This window comes from Nesoenas mayeri (assembly GCF_963082525.1).
Source record: "Nesoenas mayeri genome assembly, chromosome: 8".
NCBI classification, from domain to species: domain Eukaryota; kingdom Metazoa; phylum Chordata; class Aves; order Columbiformes; family Columbidae; genus Nesoenas; species Nesoenas mayeri.
In genome coordinates this window covers 19,603,373-19,629,292 of record NC_137554.1, presented here as the reverse complement: position 1 = coordinate 19,629,292, position 25,920 = coordinate 19,603,373, and the positions used below count along the sequence as shown (strand labels likewise).

Sequence of the window (25,920 nt, the reverse complement as noted above, 5' to 3'; positions counted from 1 at the left end):
GGATTCACCACTGTGGTTATTTCAGGTTCCTGCTCCAGACTGGGGAGGCAATTAATTGGGAGCTCATGCCTGTCTCCCTAGACTGACCTCAATTGCCTAATAAAATCAATCTCAAACGTGTGCCTAACGCTGGGAGCGCCAGGATAGGCAACCAATTTGTCAATCTGACAACAAATTGAGACTTTTTTTTTTAATGGGGGTGTGCAAAGCTGATTTACACGATACTGCATGTCTACAGACATGGACATGGGCTAGTGCTATTTTATCAATGTGAACTTGATTTTTCCTCCTTCATACACACTACTAGTCAGGAATATATTTTTTTTTCCCGTCATCTGTTGGGTTTGTTTCTTATATTGCTTCACTCTTAAACCCAAATTCCAGGGCCCTGTGTTACACACAGGTTTGTGTGTGGAGGCAGCCCTTCTGTGGGTCACTCCTTGATGGCAAGAGTCTCCCACCCTTCTAAAGGGTCAGCCTGAAGGGAGTGATGCCTTGAGCTACTCCAGTGTGCATGTGCTGGGCTACAAGAGGAACCCAGACAAACAGTTTGACTTCTTTTCTGTAAGGTGACTCTGATGATGCAGCTCCCTCCAGCTCCAGTGTCCTTTCTTCTACCCCACCTTCTGCATCTCCTGCTGTGAAAGAAGCCTCCCCCACACCACCTTCCTCACCGTCTGTCACAGGCAGCTTCTCATCCTCAAGGTAAAGTATGTTTTGTCTGCTTACACCTCCCTTGGCTGTTTTATCTGATGTATACTTGAGAGAGGAAAACACTTCTACAGGAAAAACAATAGCTCTGCTTTCTCCCTCCCTAGCAAACACTTGAAGTTGTCAACTTTCCGCTTTACTTCTGTCACCTCTGGAGTGACTGGGTCCTTGCTGGCTGACAAGGAGCTGGACGGGCTAGAGAGGATCTTGCACCCCTGTGAGAAGGCTGCACTTCTCAAGGGCAGACACATTGGAACTAGGAGGGGCAGCCTTGTTTCTGTTAGCCTGTCAGAACCCCTGGTTCCAATAAGCTGTTGCAGCAGGCTGTTTGGGAAGGCTTGTGTTCTCCATCTGCTGGTACTTTCTCTTTGAGACTGAATTCTCTTGGGGAGATCTGTAGCCAAATATAATACCAGCCCTAATGCACGTGGGTGTTGGCCTAATCCCTGATGATCCGTATGTTTTTAAGGACCAAGGGAGTGTAAGGTCAGAGTGACCCTATGGAAGGGACAGGCTGCTTCTCTGTGAGGGGAGAGCTGATAGTTGTAAGGTGATGTAGTGGAATTGCAATTCATATTCATGCTTGTGTGTGAAAACATGTCAGAACAGCAAGGAGACAGCACCTGTAGTCAACACGATGCTCTGGCCTAGCTGAAATTTTTAGGGGTGAAGGGAGGAAGTCCCTTTAAAATCTACAGTACAGAATTGCCCTGGCCAGGACTCTCATTTTGCTGTGGCACAAAACATTGGTGTAGCTGTCTAATGTTCTGTGTGCAGTTCTGGTACCCAGAAGCAGACAGTGGTTAGAAGCAGTCCAGGGTTAGAGTTAAAGGTGCAGGGGAGTGCAGACAATGCAAGTGACCAGGGAGACAGAGCAGCAGCCTTGTGAGGGGAGACTTGAAGCACGTGGGCTCCACAGTTTGAGGGAGGAGGGGGAAGAGGTAAGCCACTCAAGTTTTGTAGAATCGCAGTGGCAGTGGGTTTGTTGAATATTGAACTGTCGTTCACTGAACCTGAGATACAAGACCCGGACATGCAGTGACACTGGCAAGAGCTCAGTTAAAGGGAAGAAAGGAAGGGACTTTAGTACACAGCAGGAAAGGCATATCAGGACAGTCCCTGCCTCTGCTGCTTCTGTGGCAGCAGAATCAGCAGGTCAAAGCGGGGTTAGGCAGACTTGTGGACAGCAGATCCATTAATGGATACTGAAGGGTGACTCGGGGATGTCCCCTCTAACATCCCTAATCCTGTGATTGTCAGGCTGGGGAGGTCCAAAGGAGTGCTCTGCAGTTAGAGACTGGGCTCACATGCTCTCTCTAAGCAGCATCTCTTTCTGTCCCTGTTGGAGACAGAATGGGGACGTTTCTGCCCATCCCAGAGCACCGTATGGGGACCTTTAACCTCTGACTTCTTAAACTGGCTTGAGAATTCCCTTTTAACAGAGGAAATGGAAATGTGGAAGTCCCAGTTTAGCAGGGGCCTGGCAACTGGAAGATGTTAGTAGCTATTGGCCTGTGCCAGGAGGCCCAGGCCCCCAAATCTCTCCTGGTAACCCCTGTGGTTTGGTGGCAGGAGAGCCCTGCTGGTCCCAGCAGCAGCTGCTGGCAGTGCAGGGAGCTGGGGGCTGTGCAGGCTCTGCAGAGCAGAGCTGACTTGTCTTGTGTGAGCTTTCCAAAGGTGGAAGTGGTTTGGGCAACTGCAGGAGCGCAGGCTATTCAAGTGAGCCATGGATGTGATATATCGGAAGTTGACACCCCAGCTCTAGGAGTCCAGTACTTTTGGTTTTATGCTGTGTGGTAAAATCATCAAGAAATGATGAAGTTTAGGTTCAACATTGTTCCATCTCCACTGCTCTGTATGTGACAGCACAGGGAGTGGAGGGTGACGCAGACTGAAAGATTAAGCCACATGTTTAACCAGGGATGGAGCAGAAAATCCTGCCTGGGCATAGTGAACATTATAATGCTTTGTCTTTATAACTGATATGAGAAATTTTATGCAAAGGTGCCTTAAAATCCAAAGCTACATCTCCAAAACATCATGCTTAAAGAATCTAACTTGTGAAATGGCCCTGAGAACTCAAAACCTGGTTTTGGTGATCAAAGATGAACTCTGCTTTGCGGTCTGGCTTTCAGCTGAATAAATGGTAAAGAAAAGGAAATGGTTTGCTGAGAGGACATTAACGATGGGGTGTCCTTGTTTTACCTTGACAGTTTCTTATTAGGCAGGTGGTATAGAGGTGATGTGTATTTCATTCAAGATCATAGATTCATCTTCCTTAACAATGGCCATTTCTCAAACAGGGCACACAGACTGGTAGATAAGTTACTTTTTTCCCTTGTAAACTATTCAGCACTCTGTCATTGTGCTGGAAGCAGAGGCTGTCAGCCACAGGTCTGCTGAATGATAAACCCCTGCTCTGCTCAGGGCTGACTGGCGAGAGGTGGGAGCAGGCAAGGGGTAGAACTTCCCAGGCTGCTCATCTTCCCTTTTCTGGCTCAAGAAAGGCTGGCAGCATGTTTAGGTGATGCATGTCTGTTACCACATGATGCACAGGAGTTTTCAACAGCAAATCAAGTCCTGAAATCTGCTGTTGTCTAGCAAACATCACAGGGCTGGCAGAGCATTTTCCCAGCAGGGGAATTCCCCCACATGCAGCAGGGCCATGTGGTGGATCACCCAGTGCCTGCTGCATTACAGGATCCTGTCTAAGCTCATTACAGTTCTGTGCTACCAGACTGGTGCCACCATGTAACATGACCCAGGCTGTGTCACTTGGCAATGACTTCTTGTGCTTTTGTGATTATTTGGTCTCACTACAAAATGTTGCTGCCTGTTTTCCTGAAGAGCCAGGCGCTTGTCCTCTGACCATCTGGTCAGGAACATCAGCCACTCTGAAAAAACACAGATGGGATGAATTTCTGCTGAGTGCTGTGCAGAAATTACCTTCTCTTCTTGTTTTCCAGCCAGAACCTCGGTGCTGAGTTGATGGGCCTGCAGGTGGATTACTGGATTGCAGCTCCACCCATGGACAGAAAGAGAGACCCGGAGAAGAAGGACCCTTCCACTACCAAAAACACACTGAAATGCACTTTCCGGTCCCTCCAGGTCAGCAGATTACCTGCGAGCGGTGAGATTGCCACCACTCCAACGATGTCCATGACTGTCGTGACAAAAGAGAAGAACAAGAAAGGTAAGGCGGATGCATTTACTGTTGCCAAAGGCCAAGAATGCAATGCTGTTATTCCTGTTCTGCCACTCCAGTGCTGCCTGACTTTTCAGTCCTGCATTACAGTATCTTAGTCATGTTTTTATCCCCAAAATACTAGTTTGTCTATAGATGAGAAGCGACTGCATAAGGTGGTAGTTTGAAAGGGTGTTTCCTCTTTGTGCTGTAGAAAGGGGATATGTTCACCCTTACAGCTGAACAGCTGAGGTGGTATAGTACGACAGAGCAAAGGTGGGGCCAAAGCAAGGATGTTTGTGGGTGGCTGTGCAGGAAGCCAGGGGTACACTGCTCTGGGCAGCTTCTCTGTATTTCTGGTGAGCCTGCTGGTGCTGCTTTGGAGTGTCAGATTCGGTAAGAGGCAGCTTGTGCCCCAATAACCAGAGTCAGGACAGACCCTGCAGCCTGTACAGCTCTGTGCTCTGGCCTCTCCTCTGCCACACAACAGATGTGCAGACAGAGGCAGGACATGTGTGTATCCCATCGTGTTGCAGTATGTGGTGGCAGCAGCCCCCGCAGAAACATTTTGCTGGGTTTGACGCGGTGCCCTCATGTTAAAATACCACTGTAACAGCTGGACAAATGCACCAGTCAGACCTGCCAAGCCATTGCTAGATGTGCTTGAACATACCAGAGGTGTTGTCATGCGGAGCAGGGCTGCAGCCGTGTCAGCTCTGCTACAGGAGCTCTTGTGTTCTTGCACAGGGTCCTTTGTGGGACAAAAGGAGCTGAAAGAGAAATGCTGTCAGTGCAAAGGTCAATATTAACTTTTCTTCCTTTTTAATCTTCTCTTAAACTCATGGCTTCTTGTTTATTTTCTCAAAACAAAAAGCCATTTTAAATGTTGTCAGTAATTCTGTATTTGCTCCTGACTTTGGTAATGTGAAAGTTTAGAAACTGAGAACAGCTCTGCAGCAAAGTATTTTCAAGGAAGCAGCAAGGCAGTTCTGAACTTACATTCAACTGTCAGTAGCTGTCCTTCACAACATCTTCCTGCCTGTGGGCCTGGGAGGCATTCCTGGTGGAAGCAGGTTTTTGGGGACTCTGAGGGACAGCTGACAAACCAGTGGCTGCAGGACATGAATGCATAACCCTGCAGCCAGGTCACTGCTGGGCTATTGTAGCTGTGGCACTGCTGGTACCAGAGCTCCTACCCCTGACCACAGCCTTTTTTAAGTGGCATGCCTATGGGAGAAGCAATCCTGAGCCATTCCACATGTTCTTCACTGGAGACAGCCCAGCCTGCAGCAGGGATGTTCAACACCACCAGCTTTTGTGGGGCCAGGTTGCACATGTTAACTCATGCATTTGGACAATTCTGGGGGAACAGGTCTCTTTTTAGCTCTCCTAATGTCTTTCCTCTCAACCAGCTGCTCATGGTTTGTAGTCACTCCTGCTCACCAGGTGCTTGTGCAGCCCAGCTCATGTTGGGCTGCTGGTGGTGCAGTGTAGGAGGCTGGAGCAGTGCGGTGCTGCCCAACAGCCTTGTGCAGTGTGTGGGACTCCCCTGGGTGGTGCAGCCACACAGGGTGCAGGCTGGGGATCACTGCAAGTGTAGCTGTTTTCCCTGGTGTCCTGACAGAGCAGCAAGATTTACCCAGATGGTGCCCTTTGGGCTCTGGGTTATGAGCTAGGAATGTTTCATGTAGTGAAACTTTACGGCTAAGCTGTCCCACGTGTACAGGTGATGGTGCTGAGCACTGACATGGTCAAACTCCTGCCAAACAGGGATGACTAGGAGTTAAAATTAGAGTTTTCAAGCATGAATGTTTAAATGCAAAAACCCAAACAAGTCTTTCTGCGACTCCTGTGAGTGGCAGAGTTTCACTGTGTGCTGCTTTAATTTTCTTCCAGTGATGTTTTTGCCCAAGAAAACAAAAGACAAGGAGGTTGAGTCAAAGAGCCAGTGTATTGAAGGAATCAGCAGGTTGATTTGCACAGCAAAACATCAGCAGAACATGCTGCGGGGTAAGTGCAGTGCTTGCATGCCCGGCCTCTGGGGTGAGGTTAAGCTGCTGATGTTGCCTTCCAGGCAAAGGGCGGAGCTGGTGTCCTGCCCCATGCCCTGGAGTCAACATAATGGGGGTGTTTCTGGGGACATGTCCAGCACTGGGGAATGTTGTAATAGGTGTGGGAAGATCCTCCCTTAGCTGGGAGCTCCTCTGTATCAGTGCCCTGGATGAGGACAAGGGCTGGGCCAGGCTCCACTCCCCTCCCTGTCATTCTCTGTTTCTCCTGCACATCTGATGTGAGTGATCGTGGGGAGCAGTGAGAGTGTGGCTGTTACTCTGGGTAAGGCTCTGGCACAGACACATACATGCATCATGTAGACAGACCTACAGCAGGTATCAGTGGAGCTGTGTGTCCAGTATCAAAAATATCCTTGTAGCCTCTTCAGCTGATAAGCCCCACCGCTGTGAACAGCAGAGGGATCCGCTTAGGTCACCTCCTCAATCCAAGGGGTAGCCACAGGAGTGTATCACCTCTTCAGGAGACGTGGGTGCCAGTGAGGAGAGGCTGATGTCCGTCTCTGAAAGAGTGCATTTGCCCAAAAAAGAAAGTGGATGTGTTTAGGAAATTTGAGAAATCAGATCAGGTGATGCTGAAATCAGCAGTCTGGGGCGCTCCAGTGTCAGTGAGTGATGCCAGAGCAACAGCTTGTGCTGTTCTCCCTAATCCTGGTTTGCTCTGGAGCCTTTCTCCCTATGTGTGCAGCTCTGTACAGCAGTGAAGAGGGGAGGCAGAGCATCGCAAACGCTGAGCGCAGAGTGTGGCCAGGCCTCCCTCTGCTGACTGCTGGGAGGCTTCTGGCAAAGCTGTTCTAGGTTGGCCTCTTCCACTCAGTATTTTCTAACTCTTCTCTCTTTTTACCCTCCCCTGCAGTCCTGATCGATGGGGTGGAGTGGAACGACGTCAAGTTCTTTCAGCTGGCAGCACAGTGGTCCTCTCATGTCAAGCACTTTCCCATCTGCATATTTGGACACTCCAAATCTAACTTCTAGCCATGCTCAGCGGAGGAACCTTCTGTCCATCCCGGGGACTGCACACCAGGAGCCAGGAACTGCGTGCCAACTCTGACTCGCATCGCTCTGCCCTCTCCTGCAGAATTAATTACAGATGTGCTTGGATTACTTTTGAATTACTTTTTTTCTATTAACTCTTAAGTTTACTACAAGGGAAGGAAACCCCCTTAAACAAAGGCAAAAAAAACCCCAGTCTTAAATATAGATGTCCTGACAACATGAAGTTGTGGGGGAGTTGGCAGGAGCAGGCAACCTGCCCAAGAACACCTACCACCTACAAGCAGATAGCTGAATAACTGCACTGCTTATTAACCTGAGACCTCATTGGTGTGAGTGGGCTGGGGGAACCATGGATCAGCTTGAAGAGATTTTGTGGAAGATCACGTGTGTTATGGTGTGTTTGTCCCCCTCCGTCTGTATATCTATGAAAAAAAGATGGCCAGTTGTTCTTTCTGCTGCCAAAGGACAAGAGATGAGCGAGTGTGGAGGGAGTTCAACTCTCTGGTTTGAAAAACAAACAGCTTGTATAGGTAGGGTGATCTGGAGAGGAGATCCCCCTTTGGAGCGTGGAGTCTGCCATGGGCAGGTGTTTGTGCTGAAGTGATGCCTGAGGAGGGTTGGCAGGAACAGGAATTGGGGAAACTCCAGGTGTAAGGAAACTCCAGTGTCCCAGGTCTGTGACAATGACCAAACCGAGCCAGTCACAATGTCCCTGCAGCTGGCTGCGCTGCTGAGGGACACCGTGTCAGTGGGGTCGCTGCTATTTACGTACTCACACCAATTATTTACTTGTCAATAAAACCTCATCCAGCCTCTAAAGGGAAAGGATTTTTTTAATAGCTGCAGATTTTTTTTAATGCTTTCTAAAAAAAAAAATAAAAATAAAAACAAAAAATAAGAGGGGGAAAAAAAAATAAGTTGCCAAAAAAACAAAGCCAGGAAGATGAGCCGTTGTCTGTGAAGTGATACATCACTGTAGTGGCTGAACTGGGAGCCAGCCAGGCGCTCTGCGTGTCCAGCTGCCTTCCTGTCCATCTGTCAAACCTCACACGTGAGGGAGCGTGGGCTGCTTTATCTGCTGCCTTTGTCCTGCCCTGACCGCACTGTGCTCCCCGAGCCTGCTGCCACCTCCCTCCTTCACCTCCCCAGCCTGCAAGAGCGGGTTGTCACCATGCCCTTGAACACCCAGGACCTCTCCTTGTAGAGGCTGAGACTGGAACAAAACTGAAGGGTGCTGGGGCTAGGCAGCCTCCCATGGGAGTCCTTACCTTCTGCTTTCTGAGGAGTGATTTTTTGGGCATATTGCACTGTTGGCTTGGCTCCGGCTGCAGTTGTGCTTGCTTTGTACACCTTAGTGCTGCCAGGGATGCTTGGGGTGCCAGGACAAGGCACTGCTCTTGCAAGGAGGCAGCATGACAAGCTGCAGGTCTGGGGGGCTCTGGGTGCTGCAGATGTGGCCTCTTGCTCTGCAGGCATCCTGAGACGGGACTGGGAGCAGGCAGTGGATGGGGCTTGGGGGGCTGAGTGTGCTCATTGTGTGGAAGAACAGACATCCCTGGCATTTCAGGGTGAACTGAAGTTCTGATGGTGTCCTTCTGGGTCCCACCCTTGTGGGCAGGCCAGGCTCTGTGAGCATTTCCAGAAGGCACTTTCTGAGGGCAGTGATGATGGCTTTTGAAACTCTTTTTTTTTTTCCTGATCCCTTACTCTTGGGTTTTTAAAGGACTGGGGAACCTGCTTTCCCTTGGCTGGTGGGTCTTGCTCTGTGCCGGGACTGCCTGGGTTGTTTTGGACAGGGCAGTGAAGGTGTGCTCTGTTAGACCTTCTCCTGCTGACGTGGAGTGAGAGGTTATTAGGCGAGAGCGTGGTCTCTGCTGGATCCAGTGCCTGTCACAGCTCACAGCACGGGCTGCTTCACCAAATGGTTTCATGAAACCCTTTCCCAGCACAAGTGCAACCTACTTGGCCAGGGGCTGGGTATTCCCTTTGCACAACGTGGCGGGGAGGACGTGGTCCCGTGCCCAGTGGCACACTGCTGGGCAGGCCATATTGCCTGGTTGCAATGCTGTGTTCCTTCCCGCAGGCCCGTCTGCCAGGTCTTGGCTTTGGCAGAAGCTCGGCTCTGGTTTGAATGTTGTCGTGTCCATCAGTTCCTGCATTTTGGTTGACCTGAGCTGATGCTCTGGGACTGTATAGCGTTGCCTAGCAGCGGTAGTGTGGGAGATGGTGTATAAGCACATCACTTCTTTTTCTTTATTCAGGCTGTTGCATCAAAAAAAAAAAAAAAAGGCTTTTTAAAGGAAATTAGCCAGTGTGTGATTTGTGTGATTTCTTTCTCGAGTCTCATGCTGGTGTGACAAGGGTGGTTGGGTTGGGTTCCAGCGTCAGGAGCCGCACACAGCCTGGGCAGCTCTTGGTGGGGTGCACTGACCGACTGCAATAACTTTGTTTACTGAGGAGGTGAGGGGGGAACCATCACTGTGCTCCTCTTTGTATTTCAACCTACTGTAAAGAAACAAATGGTAGCTAGGACAGGATTTCCAGGGTCCTGCCTGTCAAATGTGTGTTGCCCTGCTCTACTGTGTTTATGTATGTGTGTGTGTACGTGAGAGAGAGAGAAGCAGTTCTGCTCGTTGCATATCATGTTGGTTTGTGTTTTGTTCTACCTTTATATAAGCAAATTCACTGGGAAACTCTCTGTATGCCTGAGGGCTTGTGTTTCTGCAGGGTTTCTCTCCTGTGGAAAGCTGCCTTTGCTCTGAAATGCCTCTCCTGTGCAAGGAAACATCCTGGCTTCTCGGCTTTGTCCTTCTGGAGCCCAGTAGCGGCAGGCAGTGCCTGCCCATGGGCAGCTCTGCGCCCAGGGTGGAAAATGTGGTGTTCCCCAGCGTTGAAGGCAAGGGCTGGCATGTGGGTGTGGTGGTGATGCTCCAGTTGGGGTGTTTGTTGTGCCTCTGTTTCTGTTGTGTCACATGGAGCCACTTTGTGCAGCTGTTTCTGTCCCTGATGGGAGGAGAAGCAGGTTTCTATCTCTGCGGTAAACCCCAGATTCCCTGTCCCTTTGTGTCCCAGAGCTTGCCTCTTGCTCTCCACAGAGCCCATCTCTCCTGCTCCCCTGGCTGTGGCTTCTCAAAGCAGCTGGTTTCTTTTCCAGCTGCTCTTGGGCAAAGGGCCCCCGCCTCACTCAGGGAAGGGCTTGTTGCTGTGCTGGGCTCTGCGGCACTGACCTAGTTTAACAATGCCGGCAAGCGCATGAAAGATGGAAGGTTTTTGTGGCATCGTGTTGCACCTTGAGTGATTCCTGGTCCTCTGGGTTGAGTTTCCCTGAGACAAAGGCTTGGCCTTGGCACTGCCTTTGTTTGATCAGCTGCTGTCTCTCCTGTGATGCTGGGGACTTTGTGGGCTCTTGGGTGGCTGTTTCCATCAGTTTGATTGTTACGGGTTACATCTCGGCAGTAACGGCGGAGTCCTTCTTAATTACACATAGGTTTGGGGAGAGCTACTGACTCCTCGGCTGTGTTTTGCTGCTTTAATTAGCACACACTTGTGGCTTTATCCTGCAGAGAGGGCAGGGGTAGGTGGCTGGGAGGTTTCTGGGGCTGGAGAAGATGCGCCAATTTGTTTTCCATCATCAAACTTGTCCAAGAACCACAACGTCTTGTGCTTAACCTGTGATTGCAGCAAATGGCCCCATCATGTTTCTCCCCAGCAGCGTGGGGCACTGGAGTGCTGGGGCGGAGGGCAAGGGCATTGCATCTCCCAGTTGAAGAATAAAATCCTGATGAGAGGCAGCAGAGCTGGTGACATTCTCCTGTTGCCCTCTGTGCCAAGGGATTGGGAAGGCTGGGATTAGGGCAGTACTGCTGTGCAGTGGTAAAGGGCTGGGGGCCCTGGAGCTCTCCTGAAGGTCGGTGGGATGCAGTGCCTCTGTCACCTTCATTGATGTGGTCCCAGTCTTGGCAGATAGCTGTGTGGTGGCATTTAGTGCAACATTCCCTCTCAGTTTATCTGGCAGGGAGAAGGCCATGAACAAGCAGCAGCATCTCCCACAGGCTTCCTGGAGCCTCTTCAGGGTGGTTCTCATGGGAGATGCTCCTGACAGGGCTGGCTCCTGCAGGGTCTCTTGGCTGCTTTGGCACAGACTGGGGGAGAAGAGGACATGCCAGCTTGGAGAGCAGCAGGTTTGCTTAAGGACAAGCATCAGTGTGGGGCCACATCCAGTCAGCTGCTGCTTTGCACCTTGGCCAGAGGGTTGTCAGAGCATTGCCTCCCTGGTTGTGTATGGGCTGTGGTGACCGGGAAGCACCTTGTGAGTGTGAGTACCAGAGCTGTGTGCCACCAGCCCGGTCCAGACCGTGGCACACGAGGGGACATTACCACTGTGTAGATTCCCAGCTTGTCCATCTGTTTCATTGTTGTATTTGGGTTCTAGGGTGGTTGTTTTTGTTTTTTATGAAGACAGATTAAATGTAAATAGCCTTTTTTTGGAACAAACTGCAACGTGCTCGACCTCGTCAACTATTTTATGGTACTAATGCAACACTAATAAAACTGGACATGAAAGCACACATCCGTCCCTTGAGTTGTCTCTCAGCAAGGGCTGCTCTGCCATGACCAAGGCAGTTGTCTCCGATAAGAGACAGCAAGTATCGTGGCTTTCTGGCATGAGGGGATCTGCATCTCCTCTCTAGCACTGAGCTCTCCTATGGATGTCACAACCCTGCTGCCTATGTCTCCTCTCCCAGAGGGTCCTGCTCGCCTCCAGCAGCTGTCCTGGATCCAACAGCCCTCTCTTGCACCCGGTCCTCATCGCTTTGCAGCAAGCAGGGAGCAGCAGCAGCCTGCTCCCCTGGGTGAGGGTGGGGGCACAAGGGGTTGGCTGCTGAGGGAGCTGGGGGTGCAGGGAGCTCCCCACAGCGGACTAGGCTGCTCCCCAAGCACGTGGGTCTTGATGGATGTCCCAGCTCCTCCGTATGGCCTGGCCAGGCTCACAGGCATTTGTGACCTGAGCCCTTTGCTGGAGGAGGGGACACAACTCCCTCCCAGGTGGCACTGAGCAGGGCTTGGATAACTCCAGGCAGGAGGGAGGTACGTAGCTCGGGACTGGGCAAATTTGGGACTTGAGTGCAGAGACAGCACCGGATAGAGGAGACATGTGGGTCAGGGCTGTGTTTTGGCTGTGTGTTTTTTTGCACAGGTTCAGATCTAAATCTACACCGAAGGCACAGCTGCATAGAAGAGGCACAGCCTGAGCTTCACCTTTCAGAGCCTGCAGAGCAGCTGTTCTCAACACGGGAAGGAGGGTGCAAGCAGAGGGGCCTGGGGTAGTGGGGAAGGCTTTGGGAGCTGGCAGGGGGAGCAGGTGCCCCCCACATTGCTGGGGAGCATGTATGAGCTCTCCATGCTAAGCCAAAAGCTGCAGTGAGGCCATGGGCATGCTCATCTGTGTTCTGGAAGGGAGGAGAAGGAAAACAGAGCTGGGTGGAGCAAGGATGGGCTGGGGTGTGCCAGGTCACATGCAATGGGCCCAGAGAGCTTCCCTTGCCCATGCATGCTGGGACAAGCCAATTTCTGCAAGGCAACCTCAGACTGGACTCTCAAAGCACTGACGTCCTCCTTCTGTAGGTCTTGGCCTTTTTCAGCAGAGGTGCAGCCTTGCTGCCATGTGAGAGGCACCAAATACAAGCGATGCCTTGTGATGCACCAAAAGCCTTCTGGAAGGTTGGTGGCACCCATGGGAGTGGGGTTTGGTGGTAGGAGATGGGATGTTGTAAGACCCCACTCCTCCTTAGGCTGCAGCAGCCCTTGCTATCTCCCTCCCAGTGCCCCGGCAGTGACCACAGCTTGTTGCTTAACCAGGAAAAGGAACAGCAGGGAAGTTCTGACATGGTTTTGTTGCTATCATTTAAAATACAATTTAGTGTCTGGAAGAGTAGTCAATGCCATGTGACTGCCTGCTTCATGTGTATCTACTGACTGCCCCATGATGTGATTTGTAAATATTTGTTCTGGGTAATTTTTCTGCATCCTACTGAATTACTTTCTGGTCTGCAGAATGGTTGCAGAAGCAGCCTGGGGAGAGCCAACCCTTTTGTCCTGTGGTGTCCCAAACGGCTCCAAAAGGAGGAAATACCGCGGTGCTGCCCCCCAGCCCAGGCACACTGAACTTTTCTGGCTGACTGATTTTTCACCCCAGAAGTGCTTTCCTCGCTCAGCCGTGTTCCTTGCATACATAGAAACACGAAAGCAGAGGCCTGTGCCCTACTGGGATCCAAGGGCTGTCAGAGATTCAGGTTTTTTTCTAATGTGGAAACTGAATTTTAACAAAAGCCCTGTTCTTTTTCCAGTAGCTGTATTTTGGCAGATGTCAAGGTTTTGGGCAGTCTTGCGTAGCTGTTTCAGGACCTGATTAACAACCAGGGTTGAGAGCACAGGCAGTGCCCAGCCCTGCTAAGGGGTATGATCATTTGTTTTGTCAACCACTTACTCCAGCAGAGTTTAATGACAGATATTTTTTGGCTGTTGTGAGCTGTCTCACTGTCAGGAGGGTTCCTGGGTTGACACCCAACTCAGATAACAGCAGGTGATGCTCTATCTCTGTGCTGGAGTCAAGAAGTGAGTGTGGATGTCTTGCTGTGCCCAAGAGGCCAGTGGAACCCCACGTCTGACTGTACCTGGAGGTGTAGCTCTTTGGGGTTCACCATCCGGCCTTGGCCATGCACATGCAAAGTAGTCCGGGGGGGGATGGCTGGTCACCTGCTCTGCTGTACTTCGTCAGCCCTCGCTGTGGGACCCGCTGTGAAGGTGTTATGTGCCAAAGACTAATGGTTTCTTGGGGTACTTTTTGGTGTCAGCCTGTCACTTCCCACAGGAGAGGAAATGGTAATGTGTATGGTTTGCAGAGCAACCTGGAGCTGGCAACCATTCAACAACCCTGTAACTGCTGCAGAAGTAGATGTCTGGAGAGGAGCTGTGCATGGGTGAAGAAGGGATGGTGACACTCCCCAGGTTAGCAGGTCAAGGAAAGGTAAAGTGGTCATCTGCATTTTACCTTTAGGGCTGATACCTGAGGAGATACCTGGCCATGTCTTTCGGGGGAAGCAGGTGACACAGATGGAGGGGCCAGGCCAGGCAGCCCCTCGCCATTGCAGGGACCCCAGAGAGACTCTGTAGGAGAGGCAGGGGTGTGTGAGCAGGTGTGTGTGAAGGGATGGAGAGGTGTCAGGGAGACCAGGCAGTGTCCAGAGATAGGTACAAGCGTGAGCAGGAATATTGCATGGTATGAGTGGGCTGCAGGTGTGCATGAGGACACGCGCTGTCCGTACACAGAGGCTGTGTGTGAACTGGGAGCTGGTGCTGTTCAGCCTGGAGAAAAGGAGGCTGAGGGGAGACCTGATTGCTGTCTACAGCTACCTGAAAGGAGGTTGTAGCATGGAGTAGCAAGTGATAGGACAAGGAAATGGCCTCAAGTTGTGCCAGGGGAGGCTGGATGTTGGGAAAAAAATTCCTCCCAGAAAGGGTTGTCAGGCATTGGAACAGCCTGCCCGGGGAACTGGTGGTCACCATCCCTGAAGGGGTTTAAAAGGTGTTCAGATGAGGTTCTTAGGGACATAGTTTAGTGCTAGAGTTGGGTTATGGTTGGACTCAATGATCCTGAGGGTTTCTTCCAACCGAAACAATTCAATGATTCTATTCTATGAATATGGGCGGTGTGTGTGTGTGAGGGCTGCTGTACAGGCAGATGTGTGTGAAACAAGGGCTGCGAGTACACGTGCTGTGTGTGAGTACAGGTGTGTCTGCGTGCAGGGCTGTGTGTATAGGTGGGTGTGTGCAGGACTAGTGCACAGGCAGGTGTGTGTTAGAAAAGTGCTGTGAGTATAGGCAGAGGAGTGCATGTGCACGGCTGTGTGTATGAGGAGGCTGTGCCCAAGTCCAGGCAGATGTGTGTGTGAGGACAGGGGTGTACACAGGCAATGTGTGTGAGCAGAGTGGTGTGCCCAGGCAGCTGTGTGTGTGAGGACAGGGGTGTACACAGGCAATGTGTGTGAGCAGAGTGGTGTGCCCAGGCAGCTGTGTGTGTGAGGACAGGGGTGTACACAGGCAGTGTGTATGAGCAGAGTGGTGTGCCCAGGCAGCTGTGTGTGTGAGGACAGCGGTGTACACAGGCAATGTGTGTGAGCAGAGTGGTGTGCCCAGGCAGATGTGTGTGTGAGGACAGCGGTGTGCCCGGGCCGATGAGTGCTGCCCGAGCCCGTGTGCCGGGCAGATGTGTGTGTCTGCGGAGCACTGCCCACGCCAGGACCGGCGGGTGCGGGAGCGGGAGCGCTGAGCCCGTGTGGCGCCGGCCGAGCCGTGCGGGGACAGGCGCTGTCTGCGAGCAGCGCCGCTGCCGCTGCCGCCGCGGGGCCCGCTCCTCCCGCCGGGTACAGGCCGCCGAGCGCCGCCCCCACGCTGCGGGCTGGGCGGCGGGGCCAGCGCCTTCCCCTCCCTCCCGCCGCCGCCGGGCCCCTCTCCGCCCGGGCCCGCCACCGCCACCGCCCCCGGCCCGCTGCCGCCCCGCCCTCCGCCTCGCTCGCTCCCTCCCTCCCTGTCGGCCGGGCGGCAGCCGGCGCGGCCCCTTTAATTCCCCCGCTCCCCTCCCCCGCCCGGCCGCTCCAGCCTCCATTTTCCAGCGGATCCGGCACCTGGAGGCGGCGGCGGGAGCGGCCCGCACCCGGCCCCGTCCCGGGCATGGCCGCCAACATGTACCGGGTCGGAGGTAAGGGCCCTCGGGGCCCCGGCCCCGCCGCGCCGCCCTCCCCTCGCTCCCTCCCGCGTGCGAGCGGCGCCTCGGGGCCCCGGCGGGCCGGGGCGGCGGGGCAGGCCCGGGGCGGGGCGGCGGCCCAGCGGGGCGGCGGGGCCGGGGTTCAGGCCGCGCCTGAGGCGGGTTGAGGGCCGAGGGGCAGCCCGGGAGGGAGGCTGGCGGGGTGCGGGGCCCGGGGGGCTCTGGAGGGGTGGCCGGAGCGGGGCGGGGGCCTGGGGAGCTGTGGGGCGGCTGGGCGTGGGGTTAAACGGGGTGAAGGGCTGTGGCGGGAGCTCTTGTGCGGGCTGTGGGGCCGGGCGGGGCGGGGGTGCAGCCCGGCTTGGGTACGAGGGGGAGAAGAGACTTACGGGGGTATGTGGGGCTGGAGGGTGCGGGTGACGGGGCAGATCCGGGCAGGGGGAGCTAGGTGAGCGGGGCCGGGGCACGGCAAAGCCCAGAGGCCGTGGGGAAGCAGCACCGGGATGGGCCCCGGCGTGGGGCCTGGGGGGAGTGAATGGCGGGTGGCTGCTCAAATGGGGGTCATGCGAGGTTGTAGGGGTGGGAAACAGGGAGGAGTTGCTGAGATAAGGAGCACAAAGATGGGCAGAGGCTGCTGGTAGTCTGGGGGGGGCTCATCTGAGGCACATCCCGCAGATCTTGGCCTCCCCTTCCACTCTTGCTGTTTTGTTGTGTGCTTTCCCATTAGTCTTCTGTTGAGGGTTGCACTCTTGTCTGATTGTCCTTTGTTTTGACTCACGTGAAGAGAAAGGAGAGGCAACAGAGTTTGGGATTGTGTTTTATGGAGTATAAACCAAGGGTGATCTGGCATGAATTTGTGCTCGGCCATTTTCCTTAATAAAAGCTGTTCTGCAGAGCTTCCTTCTCTCTAAGACTGTAGGATGTGTGGAAAGATGTTTTTGTGGTGTCCTCTCCTTCTCAAAATACCTCATTGCTTGTGGAGTTCTGTAAAACTGGAGTAAAGTAAACAAGGGAAAAAATACAGCAAAGGTGGCCAAGCCATCCTGTCTGGCTGCTCTCCATCAACAACTACTTTTTGTTCTTTCCAGTTTTCTGGCCTACCCTTACTTTGTGCCACGAAAAATATCACTTCTTTTGTCACGTTCATGTTTCTTTTCTGGTTGCACTTTGTTTTTAGAGGGATGAGGTGTGCTTCTTGGCTGTCCCAGCTTCGTTTCTTGGGTTGCTACAAACTGATGGTGCATGTGTAGCGTTGCATCTGTTTGGAGATGCTGAGAGTAGAAAGATGGAGTTCAAGATGAGTTGTGGAAATTTACAACTCTGTTCCCTGTGTGACTTGTGAAGGGAATTGTTTCTTGGAAATCGTTTGGCATTTAATGTTGTAGACGCCAGTCTTGCGTGGAACGTAATCTCTGGTATTTTGTATGACAAAATCTGTATCGTGCACCCCCACAGTTGGTGGGAAGGGACCTGTGGAGATCTCTAGGCTGACCTGCAGCTAGAAGCTGTCCCGTTAGAGCAGGGTGCTCAGGACTGTGTCCAGTCATGTTCTGAGTGTCTCCCAAGGATGGTGATGCCACCCTTACTTTGGGCCCTGTTCAGTGTTTGACCATGCTGATGGCAAATATTTATTTCCTTGTGTTCCTGCTTGATTTCCTCATGTTCCAGCTGGTGTCCCTTGTCTTATCCTTGGACATCTTAGAGAAGAGCCTGGCCCTGTCTGTTTGGCATGTCCCATTCAGTAGTTGTAGACAGCAGTAACATGTTCCTGGGCTGACCTGACCTGCCTCTCTTTGCATGTCTGATGCTCCAGCACTTGACCAGCTCAGTGGCCTGTGCTGGGCTTGCTCCTGTATGTCACCGCCCCTCTGGCTCTCACAAGTCCTTAGCAGAGGAGCAGGCTCTGCTAGCACAGCGATGCTGGCTGCCCTTGCTGCAAGGGTGCGCTGCTGACTCTGGGGCAATTTGTTGTTTTACCAGCTGCTTTCTGACAGAGATGGTTTTCCAACTGCCTGTACCACTGCGTGGAGTTATCCAGCCCCAGGTGTGGGGCTTTGCTCTAGCTGTAGTTGGATTCCCTGAGGTTCTTGTCAACCCATTTTCTAGCTTGTTGAAGCCCCTCTGCAAAGCAGCCTTGCCCTCCAGCATATGGCATGCTTTTACCAAATCCCCAAACTTTTAGAGAGTGTACTCTGGTCCCTATCCAGATCATTAAAAACTTCTTAAGCAGGGCTGGCCCTGGTGTTGGTCCTTGAGAGATGCCATTAGTAACCGGCAGCCAGGTGAAGATTGTTGCTGCTGGTCACTGTCCTTTGAGCCTGATGTTCCAGCCAGGTTCTTCCCACCTTTATTGTCCGGGTAACCAGGCCACACCTCAGCACTTCGAAGCATATGGTGGGAGGCTAGCATGGCCTTTGCCATGAAGTCAAGGTGTACAACAGCCCCCCTTTCCCCTCAGCCACAGAGCCAGTCTTTTCATCCCAGAGGGGAGTCAGGTTAGTCAAGTGTGATTTGCCTTTGGTATATCCATTTTGGCGGGTCTCAGTCATGTCCTTGTCCTCCCTGTGCTTGGAAATGGTGTCCAGGATTTGCTCCGTAACCTTTCTGGGCAGAGGATGAGGCAGTTGGCCGATAGCCAAGGTTACAGTGCTCCATTATGGTACATATGGATGAAGTCTTGATTTGACGTATTACCAAGATCAACATATGGATGGATGCAGCTGTTTCTGTATGAGCGCTCTGTTCAGTCTGAGCCAGAGGAGTTTGTCTCATTGAATAGTTTCTGATCTCTGGTGCTGGTAGCTCCCATTAATGGTTTTGTGCACTGAAGCTGAGTGTGAACTCCAGGGCAGGATTAAATCCTGAATGGGATTTGTGCATAGTTGTTTTGTACACTTCCCACTAGAAGACAAACATTTCAGCAGATAATCTGTTATTATTCTTGTGGTTACTAAATTGTGTTGTATGAGCTCCAGACCTAACAGCTACCAAAAGCAGCTTGTTCGCTATCGATCAATAACGCTTCTAGAAGTATATGTTGACTCAGAAAGGATGGTAGATTGCATTTTGCTGATAAAGGCTGATTTTAAACATGTGGTTGACAGCTCTTCCAGAGGACACCAAGTGTCTTCTTCTCTTTTCACGCTGACATACAATAGAGGAGCTGTGCAGCCTGCCCTGTGGGGGCCAAAAGTGGCATGCAAGTCTTCTCAGTGTTGTGTGGCAGTATGAGCTTGCTGAGGGGGCTAGGAGCTGCACTTGATGGTTGTAAGACTCAGTAAGATGATGACTTAGAGAAACCAACTGGTTCTCCTAGTTCCTGCCAAGTTTCTACTGGTACATTTCTGGTGGAGGGTGGTTGGTTGCCAACGCAAATGGAACTCTCATAAGCTAGCACGGTTCACAGGGGATGTGAAACTTTTTAGGTGCGTGGAGAAGATGCCAGAGTATCAAATTCCAAAATGAAATATGGGATCTTGCTTGTTGTCCAGACAGAAATCCTGCAATCGCCTGCTTCCAGTGTAGCAGAAGTGAGGATTTTCTTAACAGCTGCCATACAGCCATGAAAGAAATGGCAGCATGAGAGTAGGCTGTTTTTGCTTGGAAGGCGGTGTGGTGGGCTGGCCTCCTGCTTCATGGAGCCGACTGGTAGTCTGCACGATTGCAGACCGTATGGGAATGTTGGACAAACACCAGATCTGAGAAGCTTGGGACCTCTGAGCTGGAATTTGGGGCCTCTGATGAAAAAATGCATGTGGGAGAGAGATGTTCATTGTTCTAGCTGGTGCCAGGCTCCACTTTCAGGAGAGTGCTGTGTCAGCTGCCTGGAAGAGAACAGGTCATCTCAGTATCGAGAGACTTTCCAAAAGCTATTCTGTCTCCACCTTCTCCATGAGAGTTCAACCGTAGTACAAGTATTTCTTTAGTGGTGGTAATTGAGCCCCACTGCAGGTTTATGCCCCCATGGCATTCTCTTAATGCAGTGAAACAATGATTTTTGCATTTCCATCTGGCACTGATTTGAGGAACTTAAATTTTTCTACCTTCCCTCCTCCTCACTCATTGTTTTTTCCTGGATTATTTTTAATCTACATCAGCTACCCGATCTGGTTCACTGTGGGCCTGTGTGAACAGCTGAATGGGATCAGTAGGAGGGCTGGGAACAAGGGGATGGGGAAAGAAAAGAGAGGAAGGATGGGGAAAGAACTACCCAAGCCAACACTTTTAGTGAGACAAATGTCAGTTTATGCTTTAGACGAAAAGCCTTTTATACGTTCTCAACTTTTAAGACTTACCCTCTTGTTTGGGAGCATATTCAGCTACAAAATTATCACTGCTTTTGAGTTTGTGGTACATTTAAGGTGTGCTTAAATCGCATTGGGAGATACAATCACGGGTCAGTCAGGGACATATGTTCTAGCTGCATCTAACACATTAAAAGTAAGTGGAATTGTGAGCCCACAGTGCCTGGCATAGACACACAAGATTCTCGGTGGCTTTATGCCAGTGTGCTGGATACTGAAGATCCACAATTTACTTGGTGGTGTTTACTTGGTGGTGCTCTCTAGATCAGAGCTGGGATTGGTGTGCCTGTCTGTGCTGCAGTCATACTTCTCATTTCAGCATAGCCATCACCAAAGTTTTTAAGAATGGCAGCATGACATCATCTCTGTTATTAAAGGATGTTATTAATGCATGCCTGGGGACTGCGCTTTGACCCGCGCCCCATCCCGTTACATACCCCACTTTGGCATCCCAACTCTCCTGTCATTGTACAGCTCCTGACATCTGCACTGTTGCCTGAGAGCTGCCACCAGATGGGTGCCTGGGTCCTCTTGACATCACAGTGATGTCAATAATCATCCTCTGTGCTTCTCCTGGTACAGAACCAAGGTACAGAGCTATGAAGGAAGCTTGCACAGAAACATGTTGAGTCTGCATCTGGAGCATGTAATTCAGATAATTTAGCTACAGACAACGTTTTTCTGTCCCCTTCTTTTGTTATCAGTGTGTATGTATTTTGGGTTGCAGGAGGAGTTACTGTAGTTTGTTTGGGTTGTTTGCTTGTTGGTTTGTTTTTCCCTTTAGCTGAGGTGGAGCACTTGAAGGTAACTTGAGCTGGGAGTGTGTTTAGTGGAGAGAAGTATTAAATAACCAGTAAAGATAACAAATATAAGAGTTTATTCTTGGAACTTACTAATAAGTTTCTGCAGTCATCGGACCTAATAAATATAGGACAGCTTCTAGCTTATCACCTTTCAGCCACAGCCAGGCAGTGGGTTTCTTCCTCTTTTCATCGTTCCTAGTTATGCAAGAGCTTATCTTCTTGTGTTTTACAGTCTTCCTTTCCTTCTTCTCTTCCCTGTATCAGGGTCCTTCGGCAGTCATTAGCCTTTAACTGAGAAACATTGTGAGGTGGGGAGTGTGTTTTGGGCAGCTCAGGTGTGTTTGGGGTCTGGACATGGAACAATTGTGCTGATGCACCCTCGGTGGGTTTGTAATAGCTCTAAAGCCATCTGCAGCTCACAAAATGGAGCAGAAGTGCTAAGCTTGCCTCGGCCAAAGGGGGGAATTTGACTTTCCCCTGGGTCCTTGTCCCTGGCAGAGTAGTGCTCACCTGCTGCCTCTTTGGCCAGGTCAGTACAATGGTGGATCACAGACACTTGATAAGAAATTCTGTAAAAGGGACTTCTAAACTCTTTAAACATTTCCCTCTGTTTAACTAGTGAGATTTGGGGTGAACGTAACATATTTTCCTTTCACTTGCATCTAGTTGTTGTTTTTCAAGCAACTTTTGTAGTTTAAACATCCGAACTTTAAATAAATATAGAGTACTTAATCTCTCCACAATAGGACAAGATGAGAATATGGTGGTTGCTCTTATTGTTTTTACTTCAGTTTATAAACTCCTGAGCAGTTTGTGGTCACTTGAAAGTGGGGTTATGAACTGTCGGAGATCACACGCAGAATCACAGAATGTTAGGAATTGGAAAGGACCTCGAACCTCCTTGTAGTTCTGCACATCTTCTGGCAACAAGTAATCTGTTAAGTCAGTGTTATTTCTGCCACTAAGTAACGAGTTTTTACACTGTCTCTTATTGCTTTGCAAGATGATTGTTTTCTAAATCCCCAAACAGGTAACTGACCAAGCCCTTTGGCTGCTTTGCCTGAGTTTCCCCTGAGGTTTAGATGACTGGAACTGTTGGGAAAGCTGCTCTTGTAAGATATTACAGCTCTAGGTCTTTAGTATCTCAGAGCTCACTGCCGCAGATCTAATATACAAAGAGGCCCTGCTTCAAAGTGTTTTTAAAGTCTGGTATGATTCCTTCTCTCCTCTTTACTTGTAAAACCAAATTTGGTCTGTTGGGCTGTCTGTTGTTAACAAGAACTAATGAGTTTCTGCTGTAATTATTTAATGTGTAAGAAAGCATTTCGGTAGGGAAAGATGTCAAGGAATTTTTCACATTAAAAAAGACACAACCTTGTCTTAAAAGGAACTTTGTTATGCACTGTTCAAAGGGGGTTGAACCCTTGTGTTTAGATGAATAATTTAATTTATTCGCCATTGCAGATGGCAAGTTTCTCATGTTGTCCAGGAGGATATGTCATACAGTTGTTTGTGGAGGTTAATATGTTGTGAAGTTCTCAGAGTTGGTGCTAGATGTTCAAACATGACATAATTTATGCTTTAAGTATTTCTGACAATCTTTATCTTTTCATGCATTTCGCCAACTTACTTTAAATATACAGTAAAGCCTAAGGTGAATTTAAGGAAGAAAGTTTTCTTTTTGGAAGTTTGGGAGAATGTCGCGTCTTCTCCCTCCTGCTGCTCCTGCATTTCTTTTGGGGAGGTTCTTAGTGGACTGAACATGATTTGATGCCTCAAGACACATTGAAACCACTGTTTGCAAAGAATTCAGCCTGTAAAGAGAATGGCCTGTGTACTTCTTCTGATTTACTCATTTACTTCACAAAAAAACCCTTGATATTTCAGCTTGGCCTCCATGATAAATGTTTGTGTTTACTTATAAGCTCTGGTGGTTGGATGACCGAGGCCTGACTAAAAAGAAGAAACCCCTCAAGCAAAGCTCCTGATCCATATCTCGGGTGATCTGTTTACTCCCAGTGAGGGGACTTGTTCCCTGGTGTATCTCCCTTGCCTGTAGGATGTGAGCATGAGAAACATGAAGACTTCTTCAACTTCTTATCCCCTTAAGCTGTAAGGGAAAGCTTAAGTCTGGAAGAATGAGGTTTTCTTCATGTTCTTGTGCGGAATTAAACATCTGTTTGTTTGTGGTATATCACTCCTAACTAAAGCTCAGTTTCTGCTTGCTGAAGGAAGTGAGGATGCAGATGGAATCACCTCCAGGGGACAAACCCATGAAGTACCCAGGAAGCTTTCAGGCTGTGGAGCCCAGTCTAGAAGGAAGCATGTACAGGTTCTCCTTTCCAGCTCTCTGGCTGGATCCTCTTTAGGAAGGAAGCGTGTTCCTGAGATAATTTTCACTTGACATTGATCAATGAAGTAAAGCGAAGAAGTTAGTTGGTAGCTTTAAAATGAGTTTGTAAGAGAAAGAAAAAAAATTAGGCTACTCTAGTCTTTTCCACGTGTGTTACTCACAAGCTGCTTAATCTTTCTGGCGCCTGGGATTTCACAGCTCTGGGTCTGTGCGTTTCCAGATCACCAATTGTGATCTGTGTCAGATGTGGCCCATGGTAATGTTTCTGTTAAACTGCATGATATGCTCCGCTTAATTTGTGGGCTCTGTGCTTTTACGCAAGATGTAGGAGGACAGACGATACTTGACTGAGCACAAAGTTAGTGTGGTGTGAGCAGATGATTCCCGATTTAGCACAGAGCTTGTCCTTACAGAGTTAAATTGTCAACATCTGAGCAAATTTGAATCAACCAAGTGAGACAGTTTCTGTGGATGTTTCCTTTGGTAGCGGTTGTCGATTTAAGCAGCGCCTGCTCGCAGACACTTGTCACTGCCCTCAGTTTGGTTCCTTGGCTGGGCATTGAAGCAGATCAGGGAATTGGTTTGGTTGGGAGATGGTTTTTAACCCGGGTGAGTTCCTAATCGGGCTTACCATGTGCGTGCCTGCCTCCTCCCACCCAAGGAGAAGCTGTAACAACTTGAGGGGGTGGTATGAGGGGGCGGGGGATGAATCAGCTCACTGGCACTCTTGTTTGAAGAAACATCTGCAGAACTATGGCAGGAGTTTATACTTCATCCGCGTTTTACATTGTGAAGCCATGATGTTTTTGATCTGGCACTGAAACCCCTACTCCTGGACTTAATATACTGTCATACCATGGCCTAAGCAGTTAAATCATGTTGACTAACTGAAGTCAAACATCGCTCTTAAACAAACAAACCAACCCAAACAAAAAACCACAACTTTGTTGTTGTTGTTTTGTTTCTTTCTTGAGGGTGATACCAGCTGTGGTGTCTGAGTACTTCAGAGGTTCTTGTTTTGCAGCTCTTGAGATACTTGAACACGAAGCTAATTTCTTGTCGTCTTCTGTGTTGACTACATATCTTTTGGAAAATTATGTTTTTCTTATCTGTCCTTAGCAATGAGAATTGCAATGGAATAGGGTGTTCTCTTGGCTGCTAGAGCACAAGATTTAGGGTGCAGTTTGAGGATACTCCAGTGCCTCCCTCCATGATTTAAGGTATTCTCACTAGTTTCTCCATCTGCTTAAGTGTTTTGCTGGCTCTACTGTAAATTAGGTCATCCTCGTCTTCCCCTACAACCCACCTTTGGGAAAGGTTTTTCTTATTTTGAAGCCTGGACTATTTCCATGAGCTGGTTCATGGTATTGTCCCACAAAGAAAAGAGTTGTACTGGTGCAGCTGAAATGACGTAGGATCACAGCTTTGCTACTGCAGAAAATATTTGTATAGCTACATCCGTTGGATCTGAAGTGGCAGAAGAATTAATACAGAGCTGACTTTGTGTCCAGAGGACTTCAGATCATGCTTAGATATGCCATGTAAAGCAAAGAATAAAAATGTGCCTCTCCAAAAAAATTCAGTGTCTGCTTGTCCTGCAGGAAGCTGGAGGGAATTGACTTAGTGAGCCTAAAAGGGTCGGTGCCACATGCAAACGTGCCTCAGTTATAGCTGGGATATTGGGAGTGGATTAATTGAAATGGGTTTACTTGTACTGCCATATAATTGATTTCTAGCAGCAGAATTGCTTCTGTATCCTCAGGGTAGTACTTTGGAAGCTTAGTTTTATTTCCAGGATTTTCACAAATTCGCTTTTCAAGTCTTGTTTGTACACAGTCTCCTTGCCTTACCTTTAAGGTGATATCCCTTGTAGCAGTTACCTCCCCATGGCATAGTTCTTGTCTAAGAAGGGTGACCCTTGAAGTACAGCTGACACCCTTAACCTCTTTCTCACAGGTACCAGCAGATTGCTGTCCTTTGGTTTTTTCCATGGGTTTTCTGCAACTGAAAACAGCAAACAGTGCTGTAAGGAACAGAAATAAGGACCTTGACTTTGTCTACAATTTATGTTCTTTCTTCTGGGAGGTGGTTCTTCCCCTTCTTTTTTTCTCCCACTCCTTTGTAATTTGGCACTTTTACAGGGAAAGGTAGTATATGTATGAACTGTGCCTCATCCAGAGCTCAGATCTTGGGTCTCTGGATTGTTGCTGTGGAATCTCCAGTGATTTGCTTTAAAACCAAGTCTATTAATTGTTTCTGAAATGGGAACCATTTCATTTTGCTTCATATCACATATCTTACCTTTCTCACTTTCACTTGTAGTTTTAGTATCTATGTTTTTAAGATGGGGAACAAAGATCAGAACTTAATTATCTTTGAGACTTCTGTCCCTCTGTGAAATGTTTTAAATCGAAGGGTTCAGGAGTTAATAGGGAAGAACTAATGCATAGATAATGGAGTTGCATAAATCTTGTTTCACCAAGAATCAGGCAAAAAAAATATATGAGGTAGCTGAACAGGAATTTTTCTTCCTCACTTTGACATGATAGAAAACAAAGAACAGAAGGCTTTTGGGAAGTTCCAAGTCCCTTAATGTTTCAGAATTTAAACTGGATCAAGCAACTGTCAGTTTGTCCAAGCAAGTTGCATGTCATTAACTTAGATTTTTTTTTTTTTTCTTCCTGCAAAAAGGTTGAGAATATGTCTTAGCTTGAGTAGAGTTCTGTGCGGTAAATATTT

At 49.6% G+C, this 25,920-nt stretch overlaps 2 protein-coding genes across 9 annotated transcripts in view; both read left to right on the top strand.

Moving 5' to 3' along the window:
* Positions 1 to 25,920, top strand: part of PACS2 (phosphofurin acidic cluster sorting protein 2) — a 100,478-nt gene that overhangs the window by 64,112 nt on the left and 10,446 nt on the right. For 5 of the 6 annotated variants that reach the window (XM_080348425.1, XM_080348424.1, XM_080348423.1 and 2 more), the window contains 4 exons: positions 570 to 705; positions 3,678 to 3,904; positions 5,792 to 5,905; positions 6,821 to 11,522. In XM_080348425.1, coding sequence (XP_080204551.1) covers positions 570 to 705; positions 3,678 to 3,904; positions 5,792 to 5,905; positions 6,821 to 6,939 — 596 coding nt within the window. In that variant the 3' untranslated portion in view covers positions 6,940 to 11,522. Of the gene's footprint in view, positions 1 to 569; positions 706 to 3,677; positions 3,905 to 5,791; positions 5,906 to 6,820; positions 11,523 to 25,920 lie in introns of those variants that run through there. The other variant, XR_013922406.1, reaches the window with a different exon arrangement.
* MTA1 (metastasis associated 1) overlaps positions 15,540 to 25,920 on the top strand; it is an 82,469-nt gene continuing 72,088 nt past the window's right edge. For all 3 annotated transcript variants that reach the window (XM_080348428.1, XM_080348427.1, XM_080348429.1), the window contains exon 1: positions 15,540 to 15,718. In XM_080348428.1, the coding sequence (XP_080204554.1) occupies positions 15,691 to 15,718 (28 nt within the window). In that variant the 5' untranslated portion in view covers positions 15,540 to 15,690. The remainder of the gene's footprint in view (positions 15,719 to 25,920) is intronic.